This window comes from Rana temporaria, chromosome 5 (genome assembly GCF_905171775.1).
Source record: "Rana temporaria chromosome 5, aRanTem1.1, whole genome shotgun sequence".
NCBI lineage: Eukaryota > Metazoa > Chordata > Amphibia > Anura > Ranidae > Rana > Rana temporaria.
Window position 1 is genome coordinate 157,528,504 of NC_053493.1, and position 18,373 is coordinate 157,546,876.

At 39.1% G+C, this 18,373-nt stretch overlaps 1 protein-coding gene across 1 annotated transcript in view; it reads right to left on the minus strand.

Moving 5' to 3' along the window:
* GOLGA4 (golgin A4) overlaps positions 1-18,373 on the minus strand; it is a 157,912-nt gene that overhangs the window by 22,483 nt on the left and 117,056 nt on the right. Inside the window, exons 20-25 of the mRNA XM_040353284.1 lie at positions 12,484-12,603; positions 11,710-11,733; positions 8,620-8,688; positions 7,723-7,798; positions 3,884-3,987; positions 2,244-2,330 (exon numbers count right to left, since the gene is read on the minus strand). Of these exons, the coding sequence (XP_040209218.1) occupies positions 2,244-2,330; positions 3,884-3,987; positions 7,723-7,798; positions 8,620-8,688; positions 11,710-11,733; positions 12,484-12,603 (480 nt within the window). The remainder of the gene's footprint in view (positions 1-2,243; positions 2,331-3,883; positions 3,988-7,722; positions 7,799-8,619; positions 8,689-11,709; positions 11,734-12,483; positions 12,604-18,373) is intronic.

Sequence of the window (18,373 nt, forward strand, 5' to 3'; positions counted from 1 at the left end):
ACCTCCTCTGTAGCTCAAAAGATGCAACCTATAGAATTTTTTAAACGTCGCCTATGGAGATTTATAAGGGTAAAAGTTTGACGCCATTCCACGAGCGGGCGCAATTTTGAAGCGTGACATGTTGGGTATCATTTTACTCGGCGTAACATTATCTTTCACAATATATAAAAAAATTAGGCTAACTTTACTGTTGTCTTATTTTTTTATTCAAAAAAGTACATTTTTTCCAAAAAAAAGTGCGCTTGTAAGACCGCTGCGCAAATACAGTGTGACAAAAAGTATTGCAATGACCACCATTTTATTCTCTAGGGTGTTAGAAAAAAAAATATATAATGTTTGGGGGGGTTTTAAAGCGGGGGTTCACCCTATAAAAAAAAAAAAAAATTATTTTTTCCTCTAGCATAAAATTAGGCATAGTAGCGCGAGCTACAGTATGCCTGTATTTATTTTTTTAGCCCGGTACTCACTGTGCAATCGTATATTGAAGATTCCGACTCCCCGCGGGGAATGGGCGTTCCTATCCAGAGGGAAGGTGATTGACGACCGGCTCTGGCACGTCACGCTTCTCCGGAAATAGCCGAAATAGGACTTGGCTCTTCACGGCGCCTGCGCATAGTCTGTGCGCAGGCGCCGTATAGCGCCGTGAAGAGCCGAGACCTACTCCGGCTGTCTTCGGGGAGCGTGACGTGCCAGAGCCGGCCGTCAATCATCCTCCCTCTTGATAGGAACGCCCATTCCCCGCAGGGAGTCGGAATCTTCAATATACGATTGCACAGTGAGTACCGGGCTAAAAAAATAAATACAGGCATATGCTAAAATGTTGTTATGGAGGGTGAACCACCGCTTTAAGTAATTTTCTAGCAAAAAAAAAATGTTTTAGTCTTGTAAACGCCAAATCTGAAAAACAGCCAAGGTCCTTAAGTGGTTAAACTTTACCAACAAAAACGTGCTTCCAAGAAGATGTTAATACATTTCCACTATAGTGTAGAAAAGTGCAAAGTTTTGGGTTTTTATACACCATTGTGGAAATATAAATGTTTTATTTTTTGCACCTGTGCATCCCATGACAGCAAAACATGGCCTCACAATGGTGTGTGCCTAGGCATGCCCATGTGAACGAGGCCTACCTGTCACAAAAAAATGCTGTCAGGTATAAAGTGCAGGCACCTAGCAGCCCTGTGTAAATTCCTTTTTTGCCCAGAAGACAACTAGCCAGGGAAAGGCATGTAAAGGCAGCAGGTGGGACTGCCCATAAATTAACCTATTACTTTCTTCTGCATGGTTTGGTTTTGGGCATGTATAGCACCTAACCCAACACAACAGCACCTCCCATTATGTGCATTTCCACTTTTGCAGCAATTTAATCGGGATAACATCTACTATGATCCTGTTATATGTTCTCATTCACACAGCATACATTAAAAATATTTCAAAACTGCAAAATAATTTTTTAGATGCTCTGTTCTGGAAATTCTAACACTGTAAAATCCTACTTGTTCCCTTTGTTTATGAAGGGACCTTAGCCATTCTGAAGCTTCCCTCCAACCACTTTGCATATTTTATTTTACATATACTGCGATTCTGCACTTGCCAAATATGCTGCAGAAATCTCCCTCCACGGAGTGTGGCTGCAACCATTTTTACTGGGCAGCTGAAGCTGCTGCCTGTTCACTTCCTGGATTTACACAGAGGCACATCTCTAGCTCAGCAGCCCTCATTTGCCCTCTTATGACTCATCCTCCCTCCCTTCCTGGCAAACTCTCACGAGATGATGTCATAGGCCTAGGCTTTTTACCAAAAAAGAAACAAAGTGGGCTGTATAAGGTATTTACTGGCAGAAAAAAAATGTTTTACTATCCAAAGTTAAAAGCAAGGCCAGAAGATTTAATAGATGAAAAGTTGAAAAAACAACTGAAGTTCCACTTTAAACCCTGTCTGTCCTAAATAAAGGGTTAAACTTAAAGGTTTATAAGCTGGGCTAGGTAGGGTTCAAAGCAGCAACCAGGACAATCTGGACTTTCACATACTACTATAGGTCTCCCCATTACTCAATTGCTGCGATACTGTTATTCCTTTTTCTTATGCTTGGGTTATCTCATATTCCTGCTTATGTCGTGAGCAGAAAATAAGCACAATTGTTTGGACTTAATGGTTGGTACTACTTTGTGTTGTAATCGCAACACTGTAAAACATTGAATTTTACTTTACTACAACAAAAAACACAAGTGACAAATGAGGCTTACCACAGGTCGGGCATCTTCTTTTTCAAGAATTATCTGGGCCTGGTCAGCTGGAAACCGTAGCACGGTTGTTATCACTTTTGCCATTGTCTAGTTAAAACAAATGATACTTTAAAGTAATAGCAAACAAGATAGATCAAGATTTCAATAAAAGACCAACCTTTTTTGGCTAAACGAAAGATTATTCTAAAAATGCTTGCTTTCTAGAATAAATTAATTATAACAAATAAAAAAAAAAAAAAAATGTCACAGCACTCTACTCAACACTACTTAATTAAAGGAAAACAACGGCCAAGGATTACACAGTGGGTTCCAAGTTCCTTGCAAGTACAACCTATAGGTTTCTATGCAGTTGATCAGGTACGTACTGCAGTGATGTGGTGTCCGATTTATTATTGGGTGTTGAGGACTGCAAGTACTAAAAATGCCCAAGTCAATGCTACCAATGCAGTAGATAAAGCATGTGAAGCGCTTTTAGGTCTTAAATGAATCGATGCTATGGACTTGGGCCTCTATTCCGGTCATTCTCCAGTCTACAAATTAAAAACTCCATCCAGGCCACTTTACCAACATATACTAGACACTTTCACCCCTTTCCCTCCCAGTCCAATTTTCAGCTTTCAGTGCTCTCACATATTGAATGACAATTGCTGTCATGCAACCACTGTACCCAAATAAATTGGTATCATTATTTTGAGACAAATAGAGCTTTTTTTTGATGGTATGTATTCAATATTGGCTTTTTTTTGGCTATATAAACAAAAAAAACTCAAACAAACAATTTGAAAAAACAATACAAATACCACCAAATGAACCCGTTTGGAAAGCAGACAGTCCATGGTAGTTGTGAATAAGTGCATTCTGCGCCAAAATATATTAATCTAAAATAAAAATATATATAAATACAACTGGGTGATGTATTTTATATTTGAGCTGCTCCCCTGATATGATGAAGTGATTAGCTCCAATCTACGTGAGTCCATGGTATTTAAACGAGAGGAATGGGGAGTTTTTTTACAAAGTTGTAATTTTTGGAAAATAAAGCAATTAAATAAAATTGGTGTTTTTTTTTTCTTCAAAAAAGCTGTTTCTTGCACACAGCATAGGCATACTTATAATTACACCCCAAAACACATTCTGCTATGCCTTCCGAGGATAGGGATGCCACGGGTGTGAGTCTTTTCCACAGCCTAGAAGGGCCCAAAATTCAAGAAGTATAAATTACACATCTATTTCCTGACTACCTATGATATTTTTGGAGGCCCTGAAGCACCAGGACATTGGAAAAATCCCAAGGTATTTTTTAAGAGGTATGAGTCTTTTTAAAATCTCATTCTTTTGCCACAAGTTTTTGCAAAATAAAGGAAAGAAATTGAAAGTAAACATTTTTAAACAAAGTTGTCAATTTATTAAGATATTTCTCATGTGCAGCACTGGCATACTTAGAATTACACCCCAAAACACATTCTGCTACTCCTCCCAAGTATGGCGATACCACATGGGTGAGACTTTCACTTTTTGGACTGATTATATACCAGACATTGTATCTTGTATATCACACAAATCAACCAATTGTGTCAAAACCAATGTACTGTAAATTCATAATAAAAGATTTATTTTACAAGGAAATCAAACTTTCTTACCTTTGTTTCCCGCCCCATCATGTATTCGAACATTACTTTTCTCAAATACTCAAATTCAGTAGGCTCACCAAACATATTGATGTCAGTATGCCGATGATTATCATCTAAAAAACACAATGATCATTTAAAAAAAAAACCATAATACCAGGTATGCTGATATCAGTAAAATAAAGTTGGACTTTTTAATCTATTTAAAAATATAACAAATAGCATGTAAACTGCATAGATATCCGTTTTTCACCTGCAAACAAGCTGCAGATTTTGACATTACTTTGTTGGATATTTAAAAACACAACTTTTTCCAAAGAACACAAGAAGTAGAGCTGCATTTGCAAATATGCCTGGGACATGAGGCCGTTTTAAAAAAGTACTTTCAAAAGGAGTTCCCCTACTAATATTGTAGTACATTATAGTCAGTAGAAAAAACATTGCATCATGTAATCTCAGGGCAGGAGATGGGCAGACGGGTGAGTCTTCCCTCTATGAAGTCCCTTATATACCCAAATAGCATAGAATACACCACCTTAGTGTACTTAAACCCAAGTATAAACCCAATATATTTTAGCTTATCAATGCCTTAGATGTGGTGGCTGCATTCATTTTCCTTTTTTCATAGATTTTTGCGTCGAACATGAGTTCGACTTGAACATTGTCTGTTCGTCGTACAATTTTGGGTGTTCGCGGCAAATTCGAAAAGCCGCAGAACACCCTTTAAAAGTCTATGGGGGAAAAAAAAAAAAAGTTTTAAAAACTGGAGTTTTTTCAGGAGCAGTGATTATAATAATGCTTAAAGTGAAACAATAAAAGTGAAATATTTCTTTAAATTTCGTACCTAGGGGGTGTCTATAGTATGCCTGTAAATTAGCGCATGTTTCCCATGCTTAGAAAAGTCCCTGCACAAAATGACATTTCTAAAGAAAATAATGAATTGCCGGGTCCCGGCAATACAGATAAAAGTAATTGGAAAAAAACAACATGGGTTCCCTCCTTAGTCCATTACCAGGCCCTTCAGGTCTGGCATGGATATTAAGGGGAACCCTGCGCCATTTTTTTTTTTTATTAAATGTCGTGTTGGGTATGGATTTGAAGGGGAACGCCGCATTAAAAAAAAAAAAAATGGCATGGGGTTCCCCCCAAAAATCCATACCAGACCCTTATTCGAGCACCCAACCTGGCAGGCCGCAGGAAAAGAGAGGGGGGATGAGTGAGTGCCCCCCCCTTCCTGAACCGTACAAAGGCCACATGCCCTCAACATGGGGAGGATGTCCCCATGTTTATGGGAACAAGGGCCTCATCCCCACAACCATTCTCCAGCGATGCTCTCCACTCCAGCGAGGAATGAAGCACGATCTTGCTTGCACCGTAGGCACCCGCCTAATGACGCGCAAGCCATCTTTTATAACCCAGAGCGGGGCCACCCGTTACGTGGACGGGTGACCCTGCCCCCTCTAACGCATCACGGGGATTTCCCGAGACGAGTTAGAGGGGCAGGGTCACCCGTCCACGTGGACCCGCCCACCGTGCCTACGGTGCAAGCAAGATCGTGCTTCATTCCTCGCTGGAGTGGAGAGCATCGCTGGAGAATGGATCTAGGGCCGAAACAACTAATCGACAACTAATCAAATAATTTCATAAATCGATTACTATTTTCATAAACGATTAATCGGCCAGTAACATAATAGGGTTAAAAAAACTAAAATTAGCCCTTTATAGTACAAAAAGAGCAAATAATCACTACTGTTAAAATTAAAGTGGATGTAAACCTTGCCACACAGAGTTAATCCAGCTCTGAGCAATCCTCTTTTATTGTTCAGTGAAAATTAACAGACTTCCAGATAAAACCCTGTCTAAATTAAAAGTCCGAAAGCCTCTCTCCTTGCTTTGAGTGACAGGTTATTTACATATCTAGCTTGGACATGTTTATCATATGTTATGTTTATCATAATATGAGGTGATCCACAGTATAAAAAGTGAGAAATCCACCCCTCCCCCACATAACACATCCTGGTAATATACAATGACCTGTGGATCACCTCATATTATGATAAACATAACATAACATATGATAAACATGTCCAAGCTAGATATGTAAATAACCTGTCACTCAAAGCAAGGAGAGAGGCTTTTCGGATGATAGGAAATCTTATTCTCTACATTGTGACATTAAAAAAAAAAAACATTTTTGGGGGGTTTACATCCACTTGAATACAAAAAATCTTTGTACATTCGCTGAATGAAAGAATGTTTGAAATTTTCTCTTGCTTTTAACATTCAGTTTTAAAATGAATGTGATTTCTGAACGAAAACCACATACATGGTCTAAAAATTCCTTTCACCAAGAAGTTTTCTATTTCTAAATTTTCCCATTACTGTGGTTAAAAAAGAACGTCGATTTGACCCTACTAACGATTAAAAAAATCGAACAAACGTTCTTAAAATTTTTTTTGAAGGAAGGCATAGTTGTATGGCTAGAATATAATATATTATGGTTCTGTTTGATTTTTTTTTTTTATCTCTGAGTCTATTTACCAGATTCACCCTCTAATGGTATATACAGTATATATCCTCTAATAGTATATTTCTCTTCTGTCTGTTATGCTCAGAGTGGATTCAAGATTTTGCTCCCTAACCACATAGTTGGTAATTTTTATTTACCACTTTATAGAGATATTTAAGGATAAATTGCCTTTTTTTTTAACTTTACATATTAACTAAAATAATACACCACGCTTTAAGGTAATTAACCGATTATTCAAAACAATAATCGGCCAACTAATCGATTATGAAAATAATCGTTAGTTGCAGCCCTAAAAGGATCACAGCAGGACATTGAGAATGGATTACAACGCTGGACAGACTGGATTACAGTCCCAAACCGTCTTCTGTCATTTTAAAAAATTTCACACTTGCCTCTTTCAATGAAATCTGAATGGTTCGGAACACTCTTACTTGTCATATGTAAAGTATAATTCACCAAATGGCCAAATTGCATTTAGCCATCATCACAAGCCCTAAAGTGACTCTGATGCCTATTTAAAAGCTAAGAAACCTTTCCTCCACCCACTGCGGGAATATTTGCCCCCTTTAAAAGCAAAGCTGTCACATCTTCAGATCTGACACTTTTGGTTGCATACATTTTATGTTTGATGACGCTTTCCATGCCATGTGCTGTAGTTCCATCTGCCAGCCTTTATATCACTTCAAAAGACACTAGAGATATAGAAGCTGTAAAATAAAAACCTTAGCTTTAAAAGTGAGCGAAGATTCCAGGAACTGTCAGCAGTGAAAAATTAAAACGGAGGTCCACCTAAACCTAAAAAAAAAAAAAAAAAATATTAAAAGCCAGCAGCTACAAATACTACAGCTGCTGACTTTTAATAAATTGACACTTACCTGTCCAGGATGCCCGCAGCCAAAGCCGATTAATCGCTCGGCTCCTGGCTGCCCCCGCCGCAATCCTCGGTGAGGGAAACAGGAAGTGAAGTGCTGCGGCTTCACTTTCCGGTTCCCTACTGCGCATGTGCGAGTCACGCTGCGCGTCCTCATTGGTCCCTGCTGTCTTCTGGGACCTGTGTGTTTCCCAGAAGACAGCGGAGAGGGACAGTATAGGCACCAGACATGAGGTAGGAAGTGGGAGCAAATACCTGTATTACACAGGTATCTGCTCCCCCTCCCCCCTGAAAAGTGCCAAATCTGAAACCGGGAGGAATCCAAAAAGTGGAAGTTCCATTTTTGGGTGGAATTCCACTTTAAGTATAAACCTTTTCCTTTTAAGAGGGTACTATATTTAAAAATATTTATATAGAATATTAGAGATTGATAATGCATTGACTGTTTACCTTTATAAGGAGTGCCAAGAGGAGTAACAAAAACACCACGTGAGTACTTTTTTAACTGGTCTTCCAAAACAATAGCCTGTAAAGAAAAGAAATGACTGAATAAAAGAGAAAACTATAAATCAATCTATCTAAAAAAGACACATTTGCGTGGCTTACATAAAACTGTATTATCATACATATTGCAAAAAGTTATGTTACTAGTCGATGGTTGTTTTTTTTTTTTTTTACATGTCACGCATTACAAGCTTTCATTTAGAATGATTTTACATTTTAATGTATCCCGTAAGAACCCTTCATGAGAATGGGGAAACCGTAAGCAATGCTTTAAGGCAATCTCTTCATCTTTCTTCATCATATCAACAATTTGTGATTAAATCAGGATTACTGATTCAGTTATAATAATAATAAATTAATATTATAATTCCGGAATAATACATCAAGTTCAGTATAATTAAAGTGGAACTTTACCCAAAAGGAGAACTTCAACAATTCCTCCACAGTACCCAATCCCCATACTGCCATTTGGGACATCATTTGAAAGGGGGGGGGGGGGTGTTTAAAGAGGGTACCTGCTTTTCAAGTGCAGACTGCCCCCCTCTTCATCCACAGCCTTCTGGCACATGTCACAGGTCCCAGAAATCTGCAGGACCAATCAAATAGCGCAGTGAGCAGTCATATCCGGCTGTCACAGTTGGTACGCCAGCGGCAGGGACTGAAGCTGATGAAAAAACTGGCTGGGTGAGGAAATCGCTGGATCCCGGGGCAGGTGAGTGTCCTATTATTAAGAGTCAGCAGCTACAGTTTTTGTAGCTGCTGAGTTGTACTTTTTTGAACAGATGACTGGACAACCGCTTTAAAAGTTAGCATTTTCTACAACAACATTTAACCCTTCTGCACCTTTTCCTTAGATTCTTGCATGTTCAGTTTGGCTTCATTTAGTAACATGGTTTTCTCTGCCAGCTGAGCCTACAGAAAGAAAAAAAAATATATTTGACCATCAGACTTTACTATTTTTATTACTGTATCTCTGTATACGTTACCTCATAGACTGACATTTAAAAAGGTGAATAACTTGTGTAATGGAGAGGATTAAAACACCTGATGACCACAAATTGGTGCTAAACTTTGCGTGCTACAATCTACAAAAAAAGTGCCTGCACATGAATCTACAGCTCCACTGATGCAATGGTTTGAAATGCGTCAAGATTTTTGATTTGTCCATGTCTTACTGTCGATGATTCGAATAGTTTGCATGATCAAGGTCAGGTGTGACAGATGATGATCACCTTTTTTTAAAAAGTAATAAAAAGCCATTGTGTGTCCAGTTCTGATTTTTGCACAGCCCAAGCACAGGGCAGATGCTATAGTCTTCGATGATCAGACTCATTCTTGACCTAGGTGTGTAAAGTACTTTTCTTAACAAGGTAGGTAAATATTTACTGTATTTATTATTCTTTGTTATAAGAGCTAGGATTGAGATTTAAATGTGTACGTGCCTTTCAAATTAAAGTTAGATTGTACTGTATGCCAAGCTTTAGTATATTAGTTGTCATGCAAAAATAAGCCAGTGGATGGTGCTGTTTTATTACAAAGAACCTCAGAACAGTGGATAAAATTGACGTTATGGAGTCAATACATTACTTCATACTTATAAAGCAGTGAATGAGATTTTCAACAAACATTCACCGGTAATTAATCCATCATTGTCATTTAAAATACGTGCACCGATCTCGTACTCCATGTATTTTTTTTTAAACACAGATGTGGAGAAGGCATTTAACTGGGTGACTGCCAATTTATGTTCAGCATTCGAAAACACATTGGCTTAGGGGACAACATGCTACGCTGAATTTCAATTGTCTACGCCTCACCAACGGCATCGATTAAAGTGAACGGTGTCCTTTCACCCCCACTTTTGAGTCACGAATGGGACTAGACAGGGGTGTCCACTTTGATCTTACTTTAAAAGCCCTTCTCATGTACGGTCCATTTAAATCCTGACATATAAGGTTTGTGCATTTTGGAGGACCCAACATAAGGTCTCGGCCATGCCGACGAATTGCTTTTCTCTTTGACCAATCCATTAATCTCCCTAGCAAATTTGTTCAGAGAATTTGAATTATATGGTTCCCTTTCTTCTCTTAAGATCAACTTCTTCAAGTTCGAGGCTATGGGGGTGGAAGTTCCGTCCTCCCTGCTTCGGTTCTTGAAGCTTAGCTTCAAATTTAGGTGGACAGACCGTGCCTTGAGATACCTGGGAACCTTCATCCCCGATCTCTCTCGCATTTTTAACCTCGACTTTCTCCCTCTTTTATGCAAAGTGTGTGCTCTTCTGAAAACGTTGACCTCAGCACTCCACTCGCGGTTTGGAAGGTGCAATATTAAAAAAATTTGTATCCTGCCCAAGTTTTTATACCTTTTTCAGGCCCTACATATAGCTATTCCTATGAGATATTTTAAGCAGGCCCATGCCCCTTTTCACTGGGTTTATTTGGGATCATAAACGACCGTGAATTGAAAGATCCTTATTGACCCTCCCAAAATAATCTGGGGGCCTTGCAGTCCCAGATCTTTATAAATACTACCAGGCAACCCACCTAAGACGTCTACTTGACCTGTGCCAGCATGGTGATGTTAAACTCTGGCCAAATATAGAGCAAGACCAGGAGTCGGGTATTGCTGCTTAAGATCCCCTTGGTGTTTTGAGGCTCTCCCCTCTTTTCTAAAAAAAAAAACCCTGCTTATTGGGCCTACAACCCGCCTGTGTTTTCAGCTCATCTCTACGGATAAGTGGCCCATTTTGGAGTCTCCACTGTTCCCCATACTGGGCAACCCACATTTCACCCCATGTCTTAGATAACGAGCTCATTAATCGGGTCAGGGCATTACCAAGCATCACACTTTGCAACATCGAGGGCTTGGCCCTCATTACAGGCCCTCATGGACCTTAGTGGCCCTTTGCATCTAGATTTTTAAAAAGCATTGCAATTACACAATTTTTTTACAGACTTTTTTGGGCCCCCAGCAATTTCGGCCCCAACCTGACTACACTTGAAGAGTACTGCTCTGAGGGTGGCCCTTTCCCTCATGCCTTTTCGGCAATGTAGACTCTATTGGTCACACCATCTGACAACTTTCTGCTACCCTACTTAGCAAAATGGGAATCAGACCTGGGTAGAACATTCTCGAAAACACAGCGTTCCAACAACCTGATTTGCCTTGAAATCCTTACTTTGCAGGAAAACAATTTCAAGATCCTTAATCTTGAGGGTACCGCACCCCTTCTCTTCTTTATAAGTACTACCCAAGCACCTCCGCTCTTTGCTGGGAATGTCAGGAGGAGCATAGGACACCATTACAAATATTCTTGTCCTAAGCTGGGGATTTTCTGGAAAAAGGTTCGTAAGATTATCCAAAAGTTTACTGACTATCAGCATTTTTCTTGTTGCATGCTTCCTCAATCCCTGCCAGGGTTTATAAAAAATCAATTCACCACCTTCTGAATGTGAATAAGTCTTGCATTCCCCTCACCTGGAAACAGACACAGCCTCCAACAACTGGCCTGTGGTTGAGGAGTTGAACCTGATGGAGGGCAGAGTTTGACTGCCTGGCAGAAACCAGAGGCACACTTTGACATTATGGAACATGTTTATTCTGAGGTGACTCCTACTGGTGTCCTTACATCGCCCTTTTTTTCCCTCTTTCTCCCATTCCTGTTTTTTATCTGTATCTTTCCACTTTTTAGAAAAAATGGGCTGTTTTCTACTTTTTTGTTTGTTTTAAACCATTGTATGATGTATGTTGAAATCCAATAAAAATTGTCAATTATAAAAATAAAATAAAAATTCAACATCAAAGTAATGACACATATTATATATATATATATATTTACACACACACACACACACACACACACTGTGGGTGGTCAGCAAGTGGATAATCACAATATAACCTAGCATAACACAAATACATTTTATAGTATATTACCTGAAGATCCTCGAAATGTGTTTCCTAAAATAGAAAACAAAAAATGTTTTTACAAAAGATTATATTTGAAAGTCATATAGTCATTAGTGTCTCTGTTTGTCTTTTCAGGTGAAATTAATTCAGAATAGCAGACAAAACTGTAATCTAAGAGCAATCGCACAATTTCCAGCAAACTCAAATACTGAAAAAAAAACAGGAGGTACTCCAAAGCTTTTAGTACCATCTATCTAATATAATCCTATTTATATGTCAGTCCATTTGTCTATCATTGTACTCAATCTGTGAAATCCATCTAATTAACCATAACAATTTACCTATCTACCTAGCCAACCTACCGAACCAATAAATTCTAAACATACTTAAAATACATTTTCGGTTTATATTTGGCTATACATGGAGCGAAATTCGGCCACTTCAGTAGTGGCCAACCTGATGGAAATTTTATACACAATCAGAGCTGCTAGCTATAGCTGTTCAGTTTGTTGTGATGGCGGGGAAGACTCACATCATCAAAACACAGGAGCTCAGCAGGATGGATTCACCCATCCACCTTAAGTTTGTGGATGGGCATATCAGGTAATTTCTTCTAATTCAACCCACTGGTTGAACAAAAACAATAAAAATACTTTTGTATGGGCTGCCTAACTATTGGTGTTCTTTTAGTATATTAACTTAAATGTTATTAATTGTTCTCAATCCCTTTCTGTAAAAGCTGTAGATCACTTATGCATGGTTGTACATAATGTAATTATTCACATACTGTGTATTGTTTACCTCTGCACCCTTAGCTGCTGCCGCCTCCTCCTCCTCCTGTCTCTTGGACAACTCTTCCTGTAATTGCAACAGCTTTTCCTGTAGTTCTGTCACTTTTCCCGTCATTTCTTCTTCTCTTGCCTAGAAGATATAGGTGTTATACAAATAATACCGTAATGTTCATTTGCGTTTTTTTAGGCACGCTGATTAAAATGGAACTTTAACCAGAAAATTAGGTTCTGCTAGATCACTTCAGGCTGGTCCCTTTTGCAGGTATAGCTATGTAAAACATAAAAAATAAGGGTCTATACGGTGTAAAATTCATTACATATCCTCAGGTTGCTCTCATTTTAGGCACCGTGTTGAATCTGTAGAGGCCGATCTGCTTACCGCCTAAAGATTTAATATTGCTCAGGACAAAATGGGAGACTCCAGCAAGAAGAAACAGCAGCAATGCTGGAGGGAATTTACAACACACACTAATATTGGTAGCATAATTATTAATGTAGATTGTATGTTTCTTGCTAAAGAACATTACTTCTTATCAAGATATGGGTAAAGTTCCACTTTAAGCATTTGTTAAAACGTAGAAAACATTTTAAAGAGACTCTGTGTCAAAAAAAATTGAACTCAAAGTTCCCTTGCCGATGCACAGTGTCTTTCTCCAACCACTATAGCACTGCTCAGCATTGTAGTGACATAAGAGGCAAAAGTAAGGAAGGCACAGTGAGTCTTAAGGACACAGGCATTCAACACTTCGGAAAGTGTTAAACACCAATGAGTCTTATAGAGGCTGCATCATCGGAAAGGAGGAGAAAGAGACATGGGCCACCAAAGAAAAAAAAAGGAGTATAATGGCTCTTCATTTGAAGGGCACTGTGGGTATGACTTTTTAAAATGCATTAATCACAGAGGCTCTTTAAATCACAAAAGGCATTCTTCAAAAAAACTGAAAAATACAAATTTTAAACCAGAACATAAAACCACAGCAAGAGAAACCGATATTTTATGGTTGAATATAATTATTCAGAAACCGCATAAAATATAACAAAGGCACAATAAGGTAGAAGGTGAAAAAGGAACTAATAATTCCCAACTTATAAGAAAGCAGGACAAACATCAGACCAGACGGAAATAGATTTTTTAAATCAATTAATTAAATGAATTAACATTTTAAAAAGTTAAAGACGGCTTAAACTAAGAAAAAGTTTATGTGCCCAAGTGATGGACATTACATATTGAGCCACCCTGATGAGGTACAGTTACACTTTCAAGAAGGCCTCCCCCACAATCACTATACAAGACTTCTTTTTCAGCATTAGTCTTAGATAAGCAAAATGTAAGCAGGGCAGGTGATATCCTGCTCTGACAGAACAAAGCAGTGGCTATCAAGCACTGGTACCTTTGATACATGACACAAAGTAAATGCTTCCAGAAGCTAAAATGTCCAAGGTGACAGCAGAGACAACATATACTACAGTGGCACGTTGGCAGCACACAGCTAGACACAAAGGTTTAGGACAGAATATGCAATAAGAAAGCACAACAATAATTAATTAATGGCAGGCAGAACATATACCACATATACCACTAGATATCTGGCAGATGAGAGGCATTAGCACCATCACTAATGAAAACAGCAAGTCTACATGTGTCCATGAAGTATCACCAAACTTTTTATGAATAGTGAAAAAATGTTAAACGTATCTACACAGTCCCATTCCAAAGATCAACTGAGCAATAATTACTATTTTCTTCAACTCTGGCACATCTTTACTGAGAAAATTTAACAGCACTTTACAACAGGGCTATAAGTTGGTTGAAGTTATCAGCACCGGCAATTTTTGTGTATAAAACGAACAGGAGGCTTCCAACATAAAGACTTCTGAAAGTCCACCAGCTGATGAAATTATTTACTGATCCTAAAGCCGATCATAGACAGACTCTTCTTTCATGCAACCTGTGGTTGCAGAAAAGAAGATCGCTCAATTCCACCATCAACACTTGATGGGGGGAAACCCTCCCGCTGAGCCATTGTTGCTAGTGGCTGTTGCTATAATAGCCGCAAGCAATAATCACTTGTAAAATCCGACAGGCTGGTTGTGCCCAAGTTGATCTCAACTTGGGTACATTTAGCCTGCCCAAACATGGTTCGAATATCTTCCAATTGCTGCTGAAACAGCCGAGATTCTAACCATCTTTGGATGGCTTAAAGAAAGTTTGTTTGCTAAAGTGTCAGTGCAACCCTACTGTTGCATTCCTCTCAAGACATTAAACGTTATTCTTCTCTGGTATTAAAAATATATTTTGTTATTAAATTTGAAGTAATTTCCTAGAGATAAATTATATGTTGCGGTAAGTACCACTATCTCCATGTTTGAAAAAAAAAAAAAAAAAAAGGAAAAGTATACAACAATATCAATAGGCTTTACAAGGAAAGTACACAAGGAGAGATATTGGACTATAAGGAAATAGTAAGAGTTTTTATTTATAGAATTATCAGTGCTGTAAGAAAACTGGGATGAAACGTCACATCATGCACACCACAGGTACCTCTTGAGCAATCAGAAGTAAACTATTCCAATGAATGGAGTACAGCTTTATGTGACTGGTAAACATTCTTTTCAATTCCTGAAAGGCACATTTGGCAATTCCAAATTTTAGCATACAACTGAATTATGGCAATGGACAGCATTTATGTATTTAAAGAGTAACTTCACTTTTGTTTAGAAAAAAACATTCCCCTCTGGGTGATCTACAGTATCTCACAAAAGTGAGTACATCCCTCACATTTTTGTAAATCTTTAATTACAGTATATTTTTTCACGTGACAACACTGAAGAAATGACACTTTGCTACAATGTAAAGTAGTGAGTGTACAGCTTGTATAACAGTGTAAGAGCCGGTTCACACTCCCGCGGCACGACTTCGGGGGCGACTCTGCAAGTCGTTCTGAGGACGACTTCAGAGGCGACCAGCAAAACGACTTCTGTATAGAAGTCAATGAAGGTCACCCCGAGCCGCCCCCGAAGTCGTGCAGGAACCTTTTTTTAAGTCGGAGCGACTTGCGTCGCTCCTATTAGAACAGTTCAATTGCATTGAATGGGACGCTAATCGTCAGGCGGCTGAGCCGCCTGACGAGTCGCCCCAGTGTGAACCGGCTCTAAGTGTGCTGTCCCCTCAAAATAACTCAACACAGCCATTAATGTCTAAACCGCTGGCAACAAAAAAGTGAGTACACCCCTAAGTGAAATTGTCCAAATAGTGACTCGTTAGTGTTACAAGGTCTCAGGTGTGAATGGGGAGCAAGTGTGTTAAATTTGGTGTCATCACTCTCACTCTCTCATACTGGTCACTGGAAGTTCAACATGGCACCTCATGGCAAAGAACTCTCTGAGGATCTGAAAAAAAGAATTGTTGCTCTACATAAAGATGGCCTAGGCTATAAGAAGATTGCCAAGACCCTGAAACTGCGCTGCAGCATGGCGACCAAGACTATACAGCGGTTAAACAGGACAGGTTCCACTCAGAACAGGCCTCGCCATGGTTAACCAAAGGAGTTGAGTGCACATGCTCAGCGTCATATCCAGAGGTTGTCTTTGGGAAATAGACATTTGAGTGCTGCCAGCATTGCTACAGAGGTTGAAAGGGTGGAGGGGGGGGTCAGCCTGTCAGTGCTCAGACCATACGCCGCACACTGCGTCAAAATTGGTCTGCATGGCTGTCGTCCCAGAAGGAAGCCTCTTCTAAAGATGATGCACAAGAAAGCCCGCAAACAGTTTGCCGAAGACAAGCAGACGAAGGATATGGATTACTGGAACCATGTCCTGTGGTCTGATGAGACCAAGATAAACTTATTTGGTTCAGATGGTGTCAAGCGTGTGTGGCGGCAACCAGGTGAGAAGTACAAAGACAAGTGTGTCTTGACTACAGTCAAGCATGGTGGTGGGAGTGTCATGGTCTGGGGCTGCATAAGTGCTGCTGCCACTGGGGAGCTACAGTTCATTGAGGGAACCATGAATGCCAACGTGTACTGTGACATACTTAAGCAGAGCATGATCCCCTACCTTCGGAGACTGGGCCGCATGGCAGTATTCCAACATGATAATGACCCCAACACACCTCCAAGATGACCACCGACTTTCTAAAGAAGCCGAGGGTAAAGGTGATGGATGGCCAAGCATGTCTCCCAACCTGAAGCCTATTGAGCATTTGTGGGGCATCCTCAAATGGAAGGTGGAGGAGAGCAAGGTCTCCAACATCCACCAGCTCTGTGAGGTCGTCATGGAGGAGTGGAAGAAGACTCCAGTGGCAATCTGTGAAGCTCTGGTAAACTCCATGCCCAAGAGGGTTAAGGCAGTGCTGAAAAATAATGGTGGCCACAAAAAATATTGAAACTTTGGGCCAATTTGGACATTTTCACTTAGGGGTATTCTCACTTTTGTTGCCAGCGGTTTAGACATTAATGGCTGTGTGTTGAGGTATTTTGAGGGGACAGCAAATGTACACTGTTATACAAGCTGTACACTCTCTACTTTACATTGTAGCAAAGTGTCATTTCTTCAGTGTTGTCGAATAAAAGATATAATAAAATATTTACAAAAATGTGAGGGGTGTACTCATGGGCGTGAGATATTGTATGTACATTGCAAGAATTTGAACGAACTTTGTTGCAGATTCCAACCTTTGGTTATTCTGAAGGAATAGCTGATTGTCAGCAGCTGCACCTGCAGGGCTCTAAAGAGGAAAGTGGCTGGGTATACATCCCTTTAGACATGATTTGCCTTTCAGAGTAAAAATTACATTTTAGTTAAAAGGGATGCCAAAAATTGTGACTTGTGTCTTAGTGGAGACTGCTGGGAAAATCAGTAAGTCAAATCACACAAGCAGGAAATATTTCTGGGGGGTGTTCTGTACACCATCTGTATACAGAATGCCTCCAGGTAACCATATTGAATTTTACAGAAAATTGCTGCAGATTGATTTTAAATAACAATAAAACTACAATATGACTTGTGTCACAATTGTATACAATATATATATATATATATATATATATATATATATATATATATATATATATAGGCAATCCCCCCACAAAAGAGGTGTTACCCTTTAAAGATCTGAGAGTTGTTTACAGGTGTCCCAAACATGACAATGGTAAACGATGTGCTGGGAAATTATAATCTGGCTATGCTTGATGTATGAATCATGTGTAAAATTCAAGTTTTTACTTGCTGTAAAGTGCTTTTCTATGTGCACAGATAGGTATATTTATTGCAGGAGCCATAGCGGTGTTGTATGAATCTTTAGTGAGAGCTACAAAACACTCTTCACAGTGCACAGCAAAGAAAGTTTTATGGACTTTAGTCTACTGCTCTTCAAATAATTCCAAAAGCATATTTTTGTAGATTTTTCTGATAAATCCATATGACTTATAGAACTAAAATTCTCTTAAGCTTTGCCATGATCCCAGATGGACTTATACAATCTTAAGACAGAATCAAATAGTTGTACAACAATTAAAATTTTAGAGATTCTTAAAAGGGGTTTCCATACCGTTTACATTTGGAAAACAACCATCAGCAGCTCAAACATTATGACCTAGCTAAAATACATCTTTCTAAATCTGCCGATTCATATAAAGATTTATTTCGTTCATCCTGCAGGCTATTCTGTTTGGGCATTCTGACCACTAGCTTTCAGAATACCGAAGCCATGCCAGCTTTTTTATATGCCTTTGCCCTGCCACTTAAAAGAGAATCTTCAATGAGTTTGAGTCATTTTTTTACTGTTTCTTTCTGCTAAAAAACAAATCCAATAAGAATTATTTTTTTTTTAATCAAATTTCTTCATACATTTTCAGCCAATATGTAACCCGCTACATGTTTTTGGTAAAAAGAAAAAAAAA